Below are 19,517 nucleotides of genomic sequence, written 5' to 3'. Positions count from 1 at the left end.
CTTTAAAAAACGAACTGTTTGTATTATGGCTTTAAACTTTAAAGCCTGGTCAGCTAAAAGCAGATGTTGTGAACTAAGATGGAAACTTGCCTGGGGCCAGAATCGAAGAAGGCATTCTTTAATAGCAAGAAGTAAAAATGCTTTCTGGTTTCAGAATTTATTATAAGCACAAAATGAATGCTTATTGTATGCTTATAAACACAAATATTTTCCCACTTTTATTCAAAATACTGAATAATATTGGTGGCTTCAGAATTTAATTTCAGACAATGGGTTCATTAGCAATCCTGATTGTATTCTAAGCTCTTTATCACAAAATCTTTTGTTATTCTGTGCTGGCCAAGATCCTGTCATGTTGGAAGTAGGAATGAAGTGTTGCTTTCCCTTGGCTGTCTGCCCAGTAATTAGATGGGGAGGTGGATTAAAGCATCCAAACATGTGGTGCAAATTTTGGAACACTGTAATCTGACACAGTTCTGATGTGAGTCTTTTTAAGGTAAGAATAATAAAGGAAAGACCACATATACACAGAATTGTAAAAATGAGCATAATCTTTATTGCATTGACCTGGGCTTGCACAGTCTGAGAGAACACACTTACATTATATAAACCTACAACGTCTAAGAATTTGAAATGGAAAGTTAAAAATTAATATTTTCAAGAAAGAAAAACAAAAAAGTTGATGAAATGAAAATTATTTATGTTAAAATCAATCAATATTTGAGAAAATCTTGTCTCCTTTTCATCTATTTATGTATGAGGAAATACATATTTACAGTAGCTGCCTCTATAGTATTTGTTGAATGGCATGAAGCTTTGAACCAGCTTAAAATTTAGTCTTTGAGACAGTTCTGCAATTTATTTTGAATTTACTAGTTCAAAAGCTATGCTCTAATGGCAAGTCCAGAATTATAAGTTGCAGTATTTCTGTGAAAAAAAACCCAGCAATCTACTTCTGCATTTTAGAAATACATTGTATTATTTCAAATCATACAAATTGTTTGAGGCAGCTTTGTTGCTCTAGTTCAGCAGCAATAATTAAAAAAAAAAAATTAAAATTCTACTAGAAAATATTTTAAGGATCAATATTTTCAGCATATGTACTTCTTCTTGTAGGAATCCTTTTGATAACAGAGTCGTATGGCACAGGAATCGGCCACCTTTTCTAAGTTTATACCAAAGACTTTTCATGAGAGGGAGTAATTCCCAATGAATCCACGTTTGGACAAGCTCTAAATCTGGCACCAGGGGAGTCTCTCCACGTTCCTTTTTTACCGTTTTAAGGAGAATTTAGCCCCTTCCTCTCCCATTGGTTTCAGGATTTGTGAGTGTAGGTGGTTTAGTAACCACCCGTCATGTCACGGCCGGGCCGCGCCTCCGAGGAAAGGCAGCCGTCGGGGAGCGGGCCCGCGCCCTCCATTTCGTGCAGCGGCAGCCCGCACCCCCGCCGCGGCGCAAGAGAGCCAGAGCCCGCCAGCTCCCGCAAGCTCTGGGGGGGCGGCCATGGCCTGGGGCGGTGCGAGGAAATGGCCGCTACCCGCTCGGTCTGCCGGCCCGACTGAGGAACACTGACCGCGCGGCGCTCCGGCACCGCCCTGGCCCCTCGGTTGCCGCCATTTTGCGCGGTGGTGGCGGGAGGCGCCTTGGTGAAGTGGTGAGCGGCTGTGCCCGGATTCCCTTCCTCAGTCGAGGGAGGAGGGCGGGAGAGGGAGCCTGACTGTGAGGGGGTGTTTATGGGCTCGCAGGAACGTGGAGGGAGCGCTGTGAGGTGGGGATGCCCCCTGGTCCACCGCTGGGAGCGAGCAGTTGCAGTTTGTTTGGGTCGGCACTGCTGAAAGTTGCGACCTTCGCTCTGGGCCGCCTGGAGAGAGCACTGAGGTGAAATACTGAGGTCTGAGGAAAGAATTCGGTTTTGGGAGGGAGGCGAAAAGCAAAGGGCGTTCAAAACGGAGCAGACCCCCTTGTGGCCTGCAGTGTCTGTGGTTCCTTAAAGCAGATACATGAGAGGTCTTTGCTTACAGGAGTAGGCACGCATCTCTTTGTGTGAATCAGTGGTCTGTGCTGTTCCTGCAGAACCTAATCATCTCGCTCGTTCTGCCATCTTGCATATACATTTTCCCTGAGCTATCAAAAAACACTGATAGTATGGAAAAGACACTTCGATATCTGTCTGTCTTGGAGACATGTTTTGCCCTTTTATTTGTATCTTCTTCTTACTTTAAAAGTCTGAGAGCCTTTTCACTATTGGCTGGGGATTTTGAGGGGGATATCCCAGCTGACAGCTAGCAAGCAGGTGGATGAATACAGAACTGCATAAAGGAGTGTTGTGCCAGGGTTTTCCAGTCTCTTAGAATGACCATTTTTATTTACATTATTAAGCAATTGGAATTAATAGAGCCAGTCAAAGAATAAATGACATATGGAGAGCAGAGGCCTGAAGGGCCTGGGAGATTAAATACTGTGTATAACAAAGACTGCTTAAGGATGGGAATCATAAATCCAGTTTGTTTAAATGGGAGTTGCGTAATTGTAGATTGATGATTCCCCACCTGAGGTATGAAAACCGTATCACACTGGTGTGCAGTGTTTGCAGCTCCTTGGAGCTGATGGAGTGTTGGTTTTTCAGTTGTATAAGCACTTAACACAGATAATTACTACTTGAATTGCAACAACTTGACAGTAGTACTACTACAAGTGCTTGCTGCTGCTGCTGCTGATACCCAAGCCTGAGAACTCCTGCTTTAGATTACTGACATTAAAAGCATGCAAAAGTATGGTGGCAAAATTAACCAGCTTTGTTAGATTTATTGGTGTGACTTCTAAATTCTAGATTTATTACTCTGAAGAAAAAAGTGGCAAAACCTGGCGGTGGGGAAGTGGCAGAAACTGGCAGAAGTGGTGTTGCAGACTTACTCTGAAAAGAAGTGTGAAAGGGACACTGACAGATTTCTTGTTTGAAGTTCTAAAACCTATCTTCTTCACTGTGTCTTCTTCACAGACAGTTTTGATTACATGCTCTATGTTCTGCCGGTATTGTGAAATGTTTTCTGTTTTAAATTTGAAACATTTCTCTGGAATATTTGAAGTTTTACAGCTTCTGTGGAAGAAAAATATTTTTTAAATTTTTGATTCACAGCTGACAGTATACAGTAATTAAGTAAACCTGAGTCCTATTTGCAAAGCACTCTAAAAGATTTTTTTCATATGTTACTAATGAGATGCTGGAGTACAAAAGAAGTGTCAGCTTTGGTTTATTTCTGAACATAAAGAAGATAGCTTTGTTTTGTTATTTTATCACCAGATTTGGCCTTTACAGAGTTTTATAAACTCTGTTGAAGTTGATTTGGTAGTCTACCATTTGTTTCAGTGAATCTAAGATTGTTGGCTCATGAAATGCTTTCTGTGGTATTCTTTTAGTGAGATCTTTGCTCTTTAAAGCTGTCCTTAAGCAAAATTAAGAGCTGTGAAAATTCTCAACACAAACAGATAAAGAAAATATGTCTAATGCCTAGAGTTGGTGCTAAATGAAAAGCATTTAAATTAACTGGAGTATTTTTAAAACTGGTGTACAAGCTAAATAATTTATAAATAATCTCTGGTCCTGATGTTTCAGAACAAACCTGTTAACAACGTTAAGGAGTTGGGCCCATACTCCAATTATCCAGGTAAGAATTTGCATGTAGTTTTAAAAAAAAAAAAGTCTGATTTTCTTGTAAATCAAAATAATTATTGGGTTTTTTAGATAATAGAATAATTAAAAAAAAAATCATAAAAAATATTTTTCCATCAGAATGGAAACAAACAGGAAAATATATTTTCTGCAGTTGTATAAAAGAATTTTAGCATTATTCTTAGAAATGAAATAATTTAACATAGACTTTATCTGGATCTTCACTCTTATCCACTTTTTCCCTCCTGACATGTCATGATGATGTTGTTTAAAGTGCTGTCCTACAGGATTTTTTGGTCATAAGTAATAGCAACGATATTTTATCAGGAGAGAGATTCTTCAAAGAATTAAGGATGCAGGCAAGAGCTCTAAAAAAAAAAAAAATCTAGAAATTAGGCATTGGCACCTTTAACTAAGAAGCCTTCTATTGCTTATACAGGTTCAATTCTAGTAATTTCAGTTTCACAGTTCCTTGTGCTGCATTTTGCAGATTAAGAGACTTCACATTTGATCTAAAAATGTTCAACTCTTCAGACATGGTTTTTTCATTGAATGATTTATTTTATGAAAGACCGGATACAAGACAAAGGTAAATCTTTATTGTTAAATATATATAATTGTTTTCAAAGTTTTTCTACACTCTGAATCATTTTACAGCCAAATATTTTTTTGTAACTTCCTTTTCTGTTTACAAATAAAAATGTGGGGCTGGAAATTTCCGGGTTCATAACTCATACTTCGAAATGTTTTTCCAAGCACACTGAAGTTTGAATGATGCAGGTGTATCTTAGGGCTGTAAGAAATATGGGTTAGCAGAAGTTTTGCCTCTTAAATTTTCTGTGATTAAAAATCACACAAATTAAAGAATATTTTTTAGCAGGAGAAACAGTAGGTTATTTATGATTAGTGATTTTGAGCTAGGCATTGTGGAGGGTGCTTAAAGAATGCTTTCACCTTACATTTATGTGTTAAAAATAGGTATCTAGAAAATGAAGAGCCTAAGATTTGGTGTGTTGCACCTGCTCCAGCTATTGCTGAAATTCCAGCTGCAGAGGAGTTACAGAGGGAACTGGAAGAACATACCACCAACACTCATCTGGGTAAAATATCATAGAATAGAATCATAGAATCATTTAGGTTGGAAAGGACATTTAAGATCAAGTCCAACCATAAACCTAACACTGCCAAGTCCCACTAAACTGTAATATTTGAGATTCATTTTGAATGGCTTAACAAATAATTAGCTTGACAGTTAATTTCTCCTCTCTCTTTTAATGCTGTGAAATATGGAATATTCTAGGTATGCAAATATAGCCAAAGAATGTATTTTAGTTGAGAGTAATGGTCTTGCATATCTTTGGGGTATTAGCAGCCCTCTTCGGGAGTATACAGGCTACAAGTTTACTGTGCAGAAGTGGGCAGGGTAAGAAGCATGATCAAAATTTCAGCTATTCCACATTGTTCCATGAAGCATCATAACACAGTGGGAAGCAGCTGTACGAGCATAATGCAACACATGGATCGGTGGCCTGTCTCCCACCCAAGGAACAGAGAGTTTGTATGAACCTGACTTTCTTCTTTTCTTTTGGGGCTTTTTTGAAATTGCTGTTCAGGAGGCCAAATTTGAATCTGGCCATTGATTGCTGCTAAGTGGAGTATTCCTTCCATCTAGACATTTGGGATCACATTAAGGAAATTTATTTTAAAGAATTTGGTTGCTTTATCTTTGTCGACTAGATTTCTGCATTTCTTAGCTGTTGTGCTGATTGATGATATTCTTTATATAGGAATTGTATTGTTAAGACAGAAGGGTTTTTTTCTAATTTATGCAAGAGCAATTCCATTAAGAACTACTCATTCAAATAAGCTTTCTGGTGTTTGTAGAATTAGAAATGTCGGGGTTATGTCACGAACAGGCCATTGTAATTTTAAGTTTCTAGATGGATAGCACTGAAATTAATAGGCTGTGGAATAAAGCTACTCTGTAATCTTGTTGCATTCAATTGCTTTTTTCTGCTCTTGCCTTCTTTTTGCTGACAGCAATACTGGTATGGTCAGCCAGATCAGGACACATCCTACTGAGAACTAACCCTGCAAAATGTGATAATTAACCAAGATGACTATGAACCCAGCCTGCCACAGACTTCATTATGATTTTGACTGTTGAGATTGCAGGGTTTATCTTGCAGCTCTCTGTAGTAGGAACTGCAGGCTTGGTCATTGTGTCATTTTTTAAAAAAAATCATCATTCTGGGACAGGGTGAAGAGTTTCTATCTTACAAACTACTCTGTAGTTCTGAGGAATAGTTTTGCTCTATTACTTTGTATAGGAAACATAGAATGTGACCCTATTTTTCTAACTTTTTAATTGACAACTGGCGCATTACATTCATCAGCATGAGTCATAAAATATATAAAAAAGTTCTTGCAATAAGATAGAAGTATCAGTTCATATAATATATATTCATTTGGCTTATTCTGTGTGGAAGTTATTTAATTAAATTACTATGAATAGGAATATGAATATTAATAGATGCAATAGTTTATTGGTTTTGTAGGAGGGAGAAAGCACCAGAAGTTTATACAACAATGTAAGACTAAAGCTGAGGAAGTAAATGATCAATCACCAGCACCTGTTCATTTTGGGATAGACTCTGAAAAAGAAGTGCTCCAATTAAGTGTAGGAGAAAGAGAGAAAATTGGTTTTCGGTGTGAAAGTCTGAAAATGGTTTCATTGTTTCTCTCTTCTGACCAAGATAAATCCAAAACAGGAACAGGGGTTTCTCAGCAAGCTGGTGCAAATTTTTCACAAAATAAAATACTAAGCAGTTTTCCAGCAAACAGTGATGATGAGAGTGTCCATTCAACACTAAGAAGAAGGTACGTGTCTAGTCAATTCTGCTAATTTATCAGCTGTCAGAATCGTATTATTATTTTAGATACATTTGTTAAATGCAGAGTTTTGAATCCTTCAATTGAAGGTACTTGAACAGGGCTCCAGACACTAATTCTTTTTAGTATAAGGAAAAAAGGTGTTTCCTTTTGGCAGTATTTCAGTACTGTAAATAAATGTGGCCTGAGCTCAGCCTCTTTTATGGGAAAAGTAAGTATGAGGTATGTTGCTTTAATTTTAAATAAATTGTTAGATAACAAAAGTTTTTCAGAGTTCTTTGTCTACATGGTAATGAGCAAGAAGGCTAAGATCACTTGCTTTTCAGAGCAGAGGTCAGCCCAACCAGGAATACCTTGAGCAGTTCTCAACACAATTTCAGTGCTGCCTGGGAGGAGAGGTTTTACAGATAAACTCATCTTCTATGCCTATCTCTTCTCATTCCTCAGGATCTGTATGTCTCTGTTGGTTTTAATCATGCAGAGATTGATAGTTAATCTGCTAGTGGGATTCAGAGCCCATCTGGACAGGCAGTTTATTCTTTCAGGTTCTTTCTAGAATGAAAGTAAAGTTAAAATTTATCTTGAAAGGAGTTTTCTTCAGATAACACAGTATCAGAGCAAATAAAGTTAGATACAAACTTTTCTTGTTGTATCTTGCTACTTCTGCTTCTAAAACATACATATTTTTCAAATATTAGAGAAACTGCAACATTACAACAAACTAATGAAAATCCTGGATCTTTTTCAGCTTATTTAACATGTCTGGTTATACGTATAAAAATACAGAATTTAAAGATAGTTCTGTGGATGTGAAAGAAATCGATACTTACTTAAATAGAAGTGAAAACATGAAAGAAGTGAGAAAAGAAGGTTTATGGAGTAATAATCATCATGCTCCAATAACTAAAGACTCAGATTTCACTCTGCATAGGGTAAATGCTGGGGACATTGCATCTAAAAATGGAATTAAATCTTTTTCCAATGCTTTGGAGTTTCTGGATACGACAGGTAATTATAATTACTCTATTTCAAGAAAAACAGTCCACTGCCTGTCTTTGGTATATAATAATAATAATAATAATGGATATCCATGATCTGAGGTAGAGTGAAGAATGTTTTCTCACCAGCTCAAGGTGGTATATTTGGCTAGACATATTGCAATTCTATGGAACTTAATTGCATTGTTGTTTAATATGAGCTGGGTAAACAATTTATGAAGAAGAGTTACATTTTCAAAAGTGCTAAGTCATGTAAACCTTTTTGAAAATGTCACTTTAAATCAGTCCCCTAAACAGTTTGAAAAAGAGCAGCCTTGTCCCTTCATGTGGTAAATAGTCTGATCTGTGTTTGAAATGAGAAATTGAAAACAGAATGTTTATTTGTGATGTGAAGCATTTGTATCTTTGTAGAAATAGATTTTAAATAGGAAGAGTCATTTCCTTGGATTTCAGTGAGGCTTTTCATAGAATTGTAGGATGGTTGAGAAACACTGTCTTCCACAACATTCTTGTATCCAAGTTACACCATTAGGAATGGCTGGACAATGGCATGGGTAAAAAAAAAAAAAAAGGTGGTTGAATGATTAGACTCAGAGGGTGGTGGTTAATGGGTCACACTCTGCCCACATGCCTGCCACAAGTGGAGTAGTGCAGGGATCTGTCCTGGAGAAGGGGGTTGCCAGGGATCTCATGAAGTTCATTCAGCAGGAACAAATGCAAAGTCTTTCCCCAAGGAAGGAGAAAAACCCCTGGGTTTCCTCTGGGATGGACTGACTGGGGCCAGCTCTGCAGAACACATCCTGGGCTTTGTCAACAGGAACAAAACCAGGAACTTGAGGGAAGTGATTATCCCTTTCTTTTTGGCACTTTGGAGACCACTTCTAGATACTGCATCAAGTTTTGAGTCTCTGGTACAGGCATCCTTAAACTGGAGTGAGTTCAGAAAAAGCCACCACGATGGTCCTTTCAAATCATAACCTTGTGACCTCTCTGTCCTATCCTGTCAGCTCCTTCTGTATCGCCTGGCCCTTGTTATAGGCTTGCAGCTCCTCACAGAACACATAGCTTGGGGTCAGGAAGACATTTTTCATGGTTATTGATTGAAAACAAATCTGGTTTTATAAATTAACTGCTTTTATTTCTTTAGGAACTGCAGGAAGAAAATTGGAAATTTTGAGGGCTGTTACAGAAATACGTATCCTTCTATTTGCAGTATCTGATTTACTGATTTTACAATGCTTTTACATTTACAAAATTATAGGTGTTTAATTTGTAGCCATAGGAACTCATGCATTATACTGTAATAGTTTTGATTTGTAATGTAATGCTGAGAATCAAGTGATGAATGGGTGTTTACCCTTTGGACTTCCAAAACTAGAATGAAAATAGGACAACTTATAGATCATTCACTGCTAAGCAAATTTATTCTTATTTCAAACATTCAAATTTTATTCTCAAACCTGTTTATTTTTAAAATGTAAAAAGTAAAATTTTTAGTTTGCATAATATGAATTTCAGGACAGATTTTATATGCAAAGACACATATACACAAATATGCCCATACACTTTAAATAAAGGAAAAGTGAATTAGTATTTAAGCTTACTGGGACAGCTGAATCTTACTTTTTGTCCCATTTTATCAGGAGAAAATAAACTTCATGTATTCCTTATAGATCTGTATTTATGTTGTAGTGTACATACAGCATATTTCCATTCTTTAAGCAGATTTTACAGTAATTGTCCGCCTTCTTGCCTCTGCCTTGAACCCATAAGATAATTAACCATCCATCTATATCTGTCAAACATTTTTTGCTTTGTTTACACTGTCATTTCAATATTTTGTTTCTAGCAACCTGTCAAATGATAGGTTAAATAGGAAGGGGAAGTGTCTAAATTTAGGCAACTTAAATTAATGTGAGTAGCTTTAAGAAGTGTCATAATTTCCAAAATGAGTAAGGACTCGGTTGTTCTGATGTTGCCAATTACAGATAGTCAGTGTTCTGCATTTTGGAAATAGATCACTTATTTAGAGAGGTCTTTTAAAAAAAAACCCTGCTTTTCTTTAGTCTAATATTACTTGCTTATCTTCACCTATTTTTAAAATGTTTATGTTTAACTAGTTTTATTTCTTGGTTTGCTCACTTTCTTCTTTATTTAGTCTTCTAATGTAACATCAATCTGAGGCCTCATCAGTTCATTGTTCTTGTTACTGTTGGTGTTATGTCTTGTGTGTTCATCCTCAGCCTGATCGGATGGTTACAGTTAGTCTGCTTGTGTGGCTTCAGTGCAAGTCCAGACAAGGATCAACTCACTGTAACAATACTGTTTTTCATCTTACTCATATTTTAGATAAGAATGTGGTTGTCTGAAGAATACACAATATTAGCAATTGAAAATATCTTTAAAATCACTTTCAGCACTAAGAGATTGTAGGTGAATTTCTTTGCTACTGTTATGACTGGATATACAATATTATGCTAATTAATTTGTGTTATATTACAAATATAATGACCATTTCAACTTTAGATATGCTAACAGCAGTGCTCTGCTTGCTCTTGTATCTGGTTAGCAGTGTGGAATAAAGCTTTTGTCCCTTTCAGTTTCACATTCTATAATTGCATGCTATTCCATGAAGCCTATGCCAAGGAGGAGGTTCCTGATTATTGGTATAATCCTGAGACCTCTCAAATAGGTAGTAGGTTTTTTTGGTGAAGTGGAATATATGGCACACCAAGAATCTAAATGAAGCTACTAAATCATTTAATAGGTTACTTTTTGATATTTTTTTACAAGCCGGCATCAGTGAAAGGTTGTTGCATGTGTTTTAAGTTTGCATTTGAATTACAAGAGAGAGATGCATTTAGAGTTCTAAAATAAGTTTTATAATATTCACTCAATTGTTTTCAATTCCTTAATGCTGTCAAGCAACCCAGTTTAGAAGTATTTTTAAGGAGTTCCCATATTTTAACTATGCACAGTCTAAAGCTTTGGATGATGTAAGTATGAAACATTACCTGCAGCTGCAAGTAGTACTTTGTAGATAAATTTAAATGATACTTTGATATTCAGAACTTAGAAAGAGTTAGAAAACTAATATATCTAGAACCTCTTCCTGGAGTACTTGAGCAGGGTTGTGCTTAGCTGAGAAAAGAGACCAGAAGACCTTTTAAAAATGTTTTTCTCAGTTTTAAATACATTTGTGTGAAGATGTGAATTATATGTATATTTATGCATACAGATTAATAATTTTTTTCAATGATTTTCACAGGAGGATTGAGAAAAGCAGAACTTTAGAGAAGGTTGTCCTTTTGGAGAAGTGATGTTTATCCATGCCCTTTTTATCAGCTATGCTCTTTCTTTAAAACCTGAAACTTATTTTGAAAGCAGCTAATTTGAGAAAGATTGTATTATAGGTATTGCAGAGAGGAGATACAGATTCCAGCAGAGTCTTCAACAAAGCATTTGAAATTTTTATTCAACTCTAGGGGAAATCCCAGTGTCATTCACGAACATTTCTAGGCATGTTTTTTTGAGTTTTGATGTTGTGAATGTTTTTGTTTTAATTTCTTATCCACTATGTTTTATAAAGAGAAGATTTTAAAAATAGTGCTTATGTGAGTGGAATGATCTTGTTTTTAAATTATATGGGGAGCTGTATTTTTACCTTTTTTCCTTACGTTTTTAGTTTTATGTATAGATTTGGGGTATTTTTCCTTACTTCCAAATTTGTGTTTATTTTCTGATGAGAGTTATACATCATATTGGCCTGTAAAATTATCTGTACGACTCTTCGTTCCTAGAAAAATGGAAGACCCCAGCTGTAATCAAGATTTACTCTCATGAAAGTTGCAAAACAGAGTTCTTAGGGCAATAGTTTAAAAAAAAAAATAATAATTTTTTTTGTTGAGTGGCTCGTGTGTTGGTACTCCTAAATATAAACTTGCTTGTAAGGTACCAGGAAGGACAAGGTTTGCTTATCACTGATGTATGACGTGACATGTTGTTAAAAAATGAAGAGAAATCGGCTTATTAAAAAGATAATGGTCTTGTGGGATTTTTTAATTGATTTAGCTTGCAAAATTCAACTTGTAGCAACTCTCCAGTTCCAAGAAATGAGTTGTAAGCCTTCAAATTGGTAGAATTTCTGTGGTTGATTCACAGTGAATGTTACAAAGGATTATTTAACAGAAATCAGGGAAAAATTTTATATTCATACAGCATTCATACTTCACTGATTTTTGTGAGCATTGGAAAATTGGGAATCGTAGGTAGATGAAGAACACAGGTAATTCTTGTAACTGTTCAGCAGTACTGTCAGTGTCAGTCATTGCTACAGTTATTTATAAATCAAATTCTAGGTAATTCCTGCTCATCCTTGTGAGCTCCTAACACTGATAGAATAGTTTTATAGCATTAACAGCTAGAAGTAAAAAAGAATGAGAGTAGTTGAATCCATGAGGAGTTGGGAGGGAAGGAAGGAAGGAAATGAAGCTGCGCAGAGCATGCTGCATGGAGGGAGGATGGGTGAGTGACACTGCAGAGGAGGAAGGAGGGTAGAGTCAACCCAGTCAGAGGAAAGTGAGGGAACCTGACATGGACATATCTGGCTTCTAAGATGGTGGAGGATAGAATGTGGAGGAAGGAAGGAAGGAAGCATAGTCATACAAAACCTACTTTTGTCATTGTTGAAAACTTAACATTCTATTAAAATGGTATCTATTCAACAATGTTGGAATTTTAAATGCAGATTGAATTACAGAAGGAAAACAAATTACACAATGAATTTGAGCACAGAATAACTCTTTCTGACGAGACTATGTTTGGTTGCAGTTGGACTTGGGCAGTGATTCTGTATTAATGTCATCTAAGGCTAGATACTGGGTTTTTCTGTTTGTCGCAGAATTTCATTACATAATAACCTTAGATGAACAGTATCTCATTTACGTTTCTGTGGTATATGTGTAGCAGATGATGTTCTTTCTTTTGCTGTAACTTAAAGTTCACATCTAATACAAAATTTTTTAGTCTACATACATCAATGTAATAATAACTTCCTTGTGTCATTTTCCCCTAGACAATGCTTTTGGAATGTATGAATAGGTACAATGGATAGCTGTGTTGTATTTACTACTTTGCAATTCTTTCCTAGCTTCTTTATACAGATAGGAATTTTGTGATTTGTGCTCCAACTGGCTCTGGAAAAACTGTGATGTTTGAGCTAGCTATTACCAGATTACTCATGGAAGCCCCACTGCCTTGGTTAAATATTAAAGTTGTTTACAGTAAGTATTATGCAGCTTTAAACATTTTGGTGACAGCAGTAGGAAAAGTCATTCTGTAAATGTGCAGATCTGGAGTGAGTGCTTTAGTAGTATTGAAATTAAATATGTTAAAAAAATGTGACCTACCTCATTCTTTTAAAAGTTGTTTATTTTAGGGTTTGTTTATTTGTGATACCATTGTAACTATTACTAGTATTTAACAGCACTGTGTGATTGTAGTGTTCAGCATTGCCTATACAAATAAAAATCTTTAAAAATCTTGTAAAGAGTTTGTCCTCTAAGAAGGCAAGATGTACATTAAAAGAGAAGAAGGAAGCAAAGGAAACTAAAACCAATTCTTAGTGGCAGAGCCAGAAATTATGCAGTATCTTTTGTATGCCCGTCTGTTGCTCTGAGATGATGATCAAATTTCCCAACATTCACTTACCTGGCAAGGTTTCATGCTAACTGTTGCTTTCTGTCTAACAGTTCAGAGGCAACAGGACTGTGATCTTCATGCGTTTAATTGATCTGTATAGGAACTAATGAAAATACTTGAAGATAGTCACCAAAATTACACTTTTTTTCTTTCCTTCCTGGAGAATTGAGTTCATATCATGTAAATCAGATTAAATTAGTGGGTTTGTCCTAGTTGTAATTAATTCATACAGTGATATATTTGTCAGTCTTGCTATTAATGGTCAATCTTTATAGTTACAGAAATTTCAGCTTAATTATCTTTTTTTTAAAAAAATTCCAATGTGTTCACATTCTTACAATAAAGCTAGTGTTGATTTAGAGTTTACTGTGTATTATAAACAGATCTTTTATAAACAGGCATGTATTATAGTTTCTCTGTCAGCGGATCAAGGTGGAGCATTTCAGTGTACTGTAATGTTTTTGATTGCCTTGGTAGAATTGATACAAACTGGCTGGTTGGAACTTTTAGTAAGGAAATAGTTACCCACTAGTGGTACTAGATCTGCTGACCTTTCCAGGTTCGACAATGATGGAGAAGGAGACAAGTCAGTTTTCCAAACATTGGAACAGAGGTGTTAATCAGATTACACACTGCCGGAGCGTGCTCTGGTACCTGGTTCATCAGTGGACCAATGTATGTGAATTAGTTTGCAGTAGTTGTGTAAATTAAGAGTTGTTTCCCAGTAGCTTTATCATATGCTAAGGACTGGTGACCGAAGTTTGGGGAGCAATCACTAGCTTCTTGCATTCTTGAAGAGTGAAAGATTATTACTTTTGCAATTTTGTGAGTTACTTGCTGGTAATCAGTTTTCTAGAGCTAGTGATTTCCCCTGCTTTATAGGCCACTGATATGTTTATGAGATTTTTACACCTCTTTCTAAAGTAGAAACTGGTTCTTTGTATCCTTTCATTTTAAGGATCACTTGTCAGCAGATATGCAGAAATGGTTCATATTCCAGTGGCTCTAACTAGCCTAGAATGTAACCACTGCAAGATCTATTTTATTACTGCTGTTTTCAGATCATGTGTAGAATACTATTTCTTTCACTTAAATCACTGCATTTTCTATATAGATTATTCATCCAGTATAGACTTGCATATGTTGCTAGTATCAGTCTTTGTAGAGGATTACTTCTGATTTCTAGAAATTGACCTCATCTGCAGAAGTATAGTATGTATCCACAGGAAAAAAAAAATATTAAGAAATAGGTTGTTTTAGGAGTCTACTCATGAGGACCAGCATCTGCTACCTGCTGTGTTAGCTGCTTGGTATGACCCTGACTACACTTAACTGTACATTTGGTTTAGATAGATTTTGATTTCTTCTGGTATTCTGTCTCTCACTTGTGGATGGTTTCTCGTTTATAATGCCTTTTCTCTCTGAATATGGAGTGCTCAAATCATTCTGAACTGGAAAAAGGTTGGTATTTGTATGATCTTCCATTCGAAAATATGTGTTTCTTGTGGTTTCTTCCGTTTGTGAGAAAACCTTTGATAGCTGAATGATTGTTTCCATGTGGGATTGAGGAAGAGATCAGGATTAAGAGAGAGCATAAATAACCTTAATTAAAGGGTTCTGTTTCTGATTGCTGATAGGGAAGAACTGGAGCCCAAAGCTCAACAATGAACTGTACACATGGAATAAGATAATAAGGATAATAATACCAGTTACAAATTTTGTGCTTCTGAAAGCAAAGCTGAAAATTAGGGAAATGAAATTCAAGAAGACATCTTTAAAATGTATGCATTTAGCATCTTTAGCAATACAGTCAAAGATTTGGGTTTCCTGATATAACTGATTATTTTGTGTTGTTTTTAGTGGCTCCAATAAAAGCTCTATGCAGTCAGCGTTTTGATGATTGGAAAGAAAAATTTGGACCTGTAGGACTCAGCTGCAAGGAACTGACAGGAGATACAGTGATGGATGATTTATTTGAAATACATCATGCTCACATTATTATCACTACACCTGTAGGTTTCAATCCCAATTCTTACAAAAACCTAGAATAAGCAGACATTTGTAGCCTACTAATTGTATGCTACTAGGACTGCTCCTTTTTTTAATAATAACTAGTAACTTTATGCTTGCCCGCACACTGCTGTGCATAATATGAGTTCATATAAGGAACAGTTAGTAATATAATAATGTGCCAGATGAAACATACATGGCATTAGCTTGAATTGATTTAACTGATTTTATGTAAAGGTTTATTAAAGTTTAAGCATGTCTGCCTGTACTTACTTCTGGCATATGTTGGCCTTTAAAACATCTTTCACCTTCTGTTGTTGTTTTGTTGAGGGTTTTTTTTTCCCCTAGGAAAAATGGGATAGCATGACTAGAAGATGGAGAGACAACTCTATAGTCCATCTTGTACGGCTGTTTCTCATTGATGAGGTAAGAAAATTAAAGTTTTATATGCACTAGTTTTGTTCTTGAAGATAAAAGGAAGCTTAGAAAATGTAACGTTTATTTAACACATGTACAGACTGTAACTGGAGAAATATATAGCAAATCTAAAATTCCTAATAGGTGCATGTTATAAAGGATGAAAGCCGTGGTGCAACATTAGAAGTTGTAGTCAGTCGAATGAAGACTGTTCAGTCATCTCTTTGGCGTCTTTCAGAGAATCATGACACTGTTCCTCCCTTGAGATTTGTAGCTGTTTCTGCAACAATCCCAAACGCTGAAGATGTAAGAGTTAATTTTAACTGTATTTTAATTAATGTAGTTGTATTTTATAAAATTTACCTGGAGTTATAAATTCAGATTGATAACAAAGTTGTCATTTTGAAGCTGTCAGCTGAAGACAGCTGTGAGGTTGATGTTAATGTAACAAATGACCTACAACCATATGGAACTATCAGCCAAGTATGGACATGCTTCAGTTTTAGACTTCTGTTTGTGTTTTTTTGACTCTTAAATATAAATCACAACAGACTTGAGATTTCAGTCCACATTATATTGATCTTGTAGAAAGCAGAACTGCACCTGGGATTTTGAAGATAAAAGCAATGTCAAATGTGTTAATAGTTTACATGTGACAAAAGCTAAGTTAATTATTGTGTGATGCAGTTAAAGCAGAGCATGATTAAACCCAGAAATTTATAATTTCCATTCTATTTCTTCTTTTCTAAAGATTGCAGAATGGCTTTCCGATAGTAAGATGCCTGCTGTGTGTCTGAAAATAGATGAGGATCAACGACCAGTGAAGCTACGCAAAATTGTGCTTGGTTTTCCTTGCAGTGACAATCAGACAGAATTCAAATTTGACTTAACTCTTAACTACAAGATAGCTAGTATTATACAAACATACTCGGAACAAAAACCAGCGCTTGTGGTACAACAGCTTTTTTTAATCACATTTGAAATTGTTCCTTTCTTGAAAGTGTTGATTCAAGAAAATATTTTCTTATTTATAGTTTTGTGCCACAAGAAAAGGAGTACAGCAGGCCGCTTCCGTTCTTGCAAAAGACGCAAAATTTGTGCTGAGTATAGAACAGAAACAAAGGTATTTTTATATTTGAGTTCTTAATGAGTGTTTTAGTAATCCTGTGACATCTGTGAAGAAAGCTGTTGAGCTAATACAGTTTCTAGCAGAGTGTCTGCAGCAAAATCATCATCACAGTTGACATTCTTTTTGGTAAATTGGCACTTTTCTTGGAAAGTTTTATTTGCTTCTCAGATTTTTAGGGTACTTTTAACAAACATTAAGTTGTTTCTAAAAGCTGCTTTTTAAACATACAGATGTTAATTCTGATGGCCCTATAAGGCCTTGCAGTGCAAAGATTAAGCATATGCATAGTTGAATTGGATATGGTCTTACTAGTTTTTTAAGTTAAGCCGTAAGAAGTCTTTGCATTATCAGATAACTTTAATAAATACAGCCCTCATCCATATTAATTATTATTTACTTCAGGGTTGCCTAATCATGGCAGCTACAGAAGCTACTTCCTGATTTTGGACCTCAAACATTGTCATCTTTGCCTTATTTGAACAACACATCTGGATTGTAGGTTGTGATTTAGAAAGATGACTGGGTTTGAAAGGCTGCAACAGCTGCCCTGGAGAGTCAGTTTGTTCCCTTTGCAAAGGTGGGAAAGGTGGTGGTTGAAAATATCCAAGGAATGTACATTTTAAAAGTTACTTTAAGACTGTGCCCTTTTGATAGTCTAACATGTAGTTGAGAACTAAGAACATCCGTAAAAAGCACAAATGCAGTAGAGTTGTGGGAACATGTGTAAAAAATGTACATTATGTCAAGGAATACACCTTACAATCTTTAGTGAGGTAATTGTGTATCTAGTTTCATGTGAAGCTTTATTTTTGCTTTTTAAAAACATACTTGCATCTTTGTATATTCCACTTGCATTAGTGAATCTGTTTTGTGATTTTGAAGTATTCTTTTTTTGTGTGTGTGTTGCATAGATTACAGAGGTCTGCAAATTCATTGAAAGATTCCAAACTGAGAGGTAAATATAACCTTCTACTGCTCCACTCTGAATGAATACTTTCTTGAGTAAACTTAGTGAAGGATGGATATAATTATTTCATTATCAGATCTTTTAATGTATGGTGTGGCTTATCATCATGCGGGTATGGAGATATCGGACAGAAAAATAATTGAAGGAGCTTTTACTGTAGGAGACTTACCAGTACTTTGTAAGTAAATTTAACTTTGAAAGTCAAAATGTTGTTAATGTATCCTGAGAAGATTGCAGTTTGGAAGTGGTACTACTTTATGATTCTATAGTGTGTATATATATAATATATAACCTTTGGAGTTACTGGGAAAAAAAAAAAAAAAGATGTGTTTGTGTTTCACATGCATGTTTACCCTGTGAGTATACATACACACTGTTACTAAAGACCATAGAACTTAACTTTTCAGCATACATGGAGGTCATCCTCCCTCATATGTCTGTATAGGTCTGGCCATGTCCATTTCCTTCTTGTACCACTGAGTCATCCTGTTTGAGGTGGAACTCTCTGCTAGTGTGTCTTTCCTCAGAGTTCACATGATGTTTTCTTTGTTTGTCATTTGCAGTAGTGACTTCCCTGAAGGTAATCTTTTACATTTGTGCTTCTCAGATGGGCAGGATATTATCTTCAAAATCCCATGCAAGGTTTTTTGACTGGTGGGGAGGTTCCTAAGAAATATTCCATCTGCTGTTACCTGAAATGAGAAGGTATCTGTTTGAGACATCATGGTCTCAACTCATCCAGGCTTTCTTCTTCTGTAAAAAAGATTCAGACCCTATGGGGAATTGTCTGTGTGGTTCATGTACAACACTGAAAGATTCATGGATTCCTTTTCTTTCCTGTACAATGGTCATGACTCACTATGAAAATTTAAGGTAGATACCCTTACTGTGATCTGGCAATGCTGCTAGAGTTGCAATGTCCATGGTATTTAAAAAGTCTCTACATCCCTGCAATCTACTGTACTTGGCTGCCTGGTTCACTGTGTGTGGCTTTGACAGCTGCGGTCCCATTTCTGAAATCTCAAGCAACTGTGGTTCTACAGTTGCTCTTTGCAAAAATAACGTTGAGACCCTATGCCACGGCTGAACACGATGTGAATGTACATATGGACTACCACTGAATGAATACAATGTTGCTTATTGGTACTTCATTCCTTTGAAAATTATAGTTTGTATGAATATTTCAGAATCATCTGAGATAGTAGAATTACACTTCTACAGCTGAGGGGAAACTGAAAGAGTATGGGGCACATTCCACTTCATATGTCTGTGAGCATGATAGGGCTAAGGTTTTAACACACCTTTCACACATACTGCCAAGGGGAAAAATTCTTTGGTCTTGAAATGGTGTATGTATACTCACAATGTGTATGTATGTGTATATACACACACACATACATGGACTGAAGCTCTGATTGCGCTGGTAAGTGACCTTTCTTTGCAACTTTTTAATGGTTAGGTCATTGTGCTTTGACAAATTTCCCATTTTGCATACCACCATGATATGAAAAACAAAAATATTCTTACAAAGTGGTGTGTTTATGCCTTTAGTTTAGATTGGATTCTTTTTTCCTGATGTACCTGATTACTTATTTTAGTTCTCCTTTCATTTCAAAAAAGAATTGGAAAATTCATTAATACTCTTTTCTAGTGGACTGGAAATGTCAGTTGGCCTGTATAGCTGGCTTTCCATGTTCAATTCCTGCCACCCCATGTATTTGTTAGAGAAAGATT

The 19,517-nt window shown here is 36.0% G+C and overlaps 1 protein-coding gene across 1 annotated transcript in view; it reads left to right on the top strand.

Annotated features, from left to right (window-relative positions):
- The first annotated feature begins 1,406 nt into the window (after window positions 1-1,406).
- HFM1 (helicase for meiosis 1) overlaps window positions 1,407-19,517 on the top strand; it is a 43,092-nt gene continuing 24,981 nt past the window's right edge. The window contains exons 1-16 of the mRNA XM_074832469.1: window positions 1,407-1,654; window positions 3,614-3,665; window positions 4,161-4,259; window positions 4,649-4,770; window positions 6,229-6,550; window positions 7,311-7,570; window positions 8,708-8,755; window positions 10,486-10,556; window positions 12,710-12,842; window positions 15,121-15,272; window positions 15,619-15,696; window positions 15,832-15,993; window positions 16,439-16,639; window positions 16,722-16,810; window positions 17,728-17,771; window positions 17,860-17,961. Of these exons, the coding sequence (XP_074688570.1) occupies window positions 4,189-4,259; window positions 4,649-4,770; window positions 6,229-6,550; window positions 7,311-7,570; window positions 8,708-8,755; window positions 10,486-10,556; window positions 12,710-12,842; window positions 15,121-15,272; window positions 15,619-15,696; window positions 15,832-15,993; window positions 16,439-16,639; window positions 16,722-16,810; window positions 17,728-17,771; window positions 17,860-17,961 (1,855 nt within the window). The 5' untranslated portion in view covers window positions 1,407-1,654; window positions 3,614-3,665; window positions 4,161-4,188. The remainder of the gene's footprint in view (window positions 1,655-3,613; window positions 3,666-4,160; window positions 4,260-4,648; window positions 4,771-6,228; window positions 6,551-7,310; window positions 7,571-8,707; window positions 8,756-10,485; window positions 10,557-12,709; window positions 12,843-15,120; window positions 15,273-15,618; window positions 15,697-15,831; window positions 15,994-16,438; window positions 16,640-16,721; window positions 16,811-17,727; window positions 17,772-17,859; window positions 17,962-19,517) is intronic.

Source organism: Strix aluco, chromosome 8, assembly GCF_031877795.1.
Source record: "Strix aluco isolate bStrAlu1 chromosome 8, bStrAlu1.hap1, whole genome shotgun sequence".
NCBI lineage: Eukaryota > Metazoa > Chordata > Aves > Strigiformes > Strigidae > Strix > Strix aluco.
Note: the sequence above shows the minus strand (reverse complement) of the source record. Positions and strands in the feature narration are given on the sequence as shown.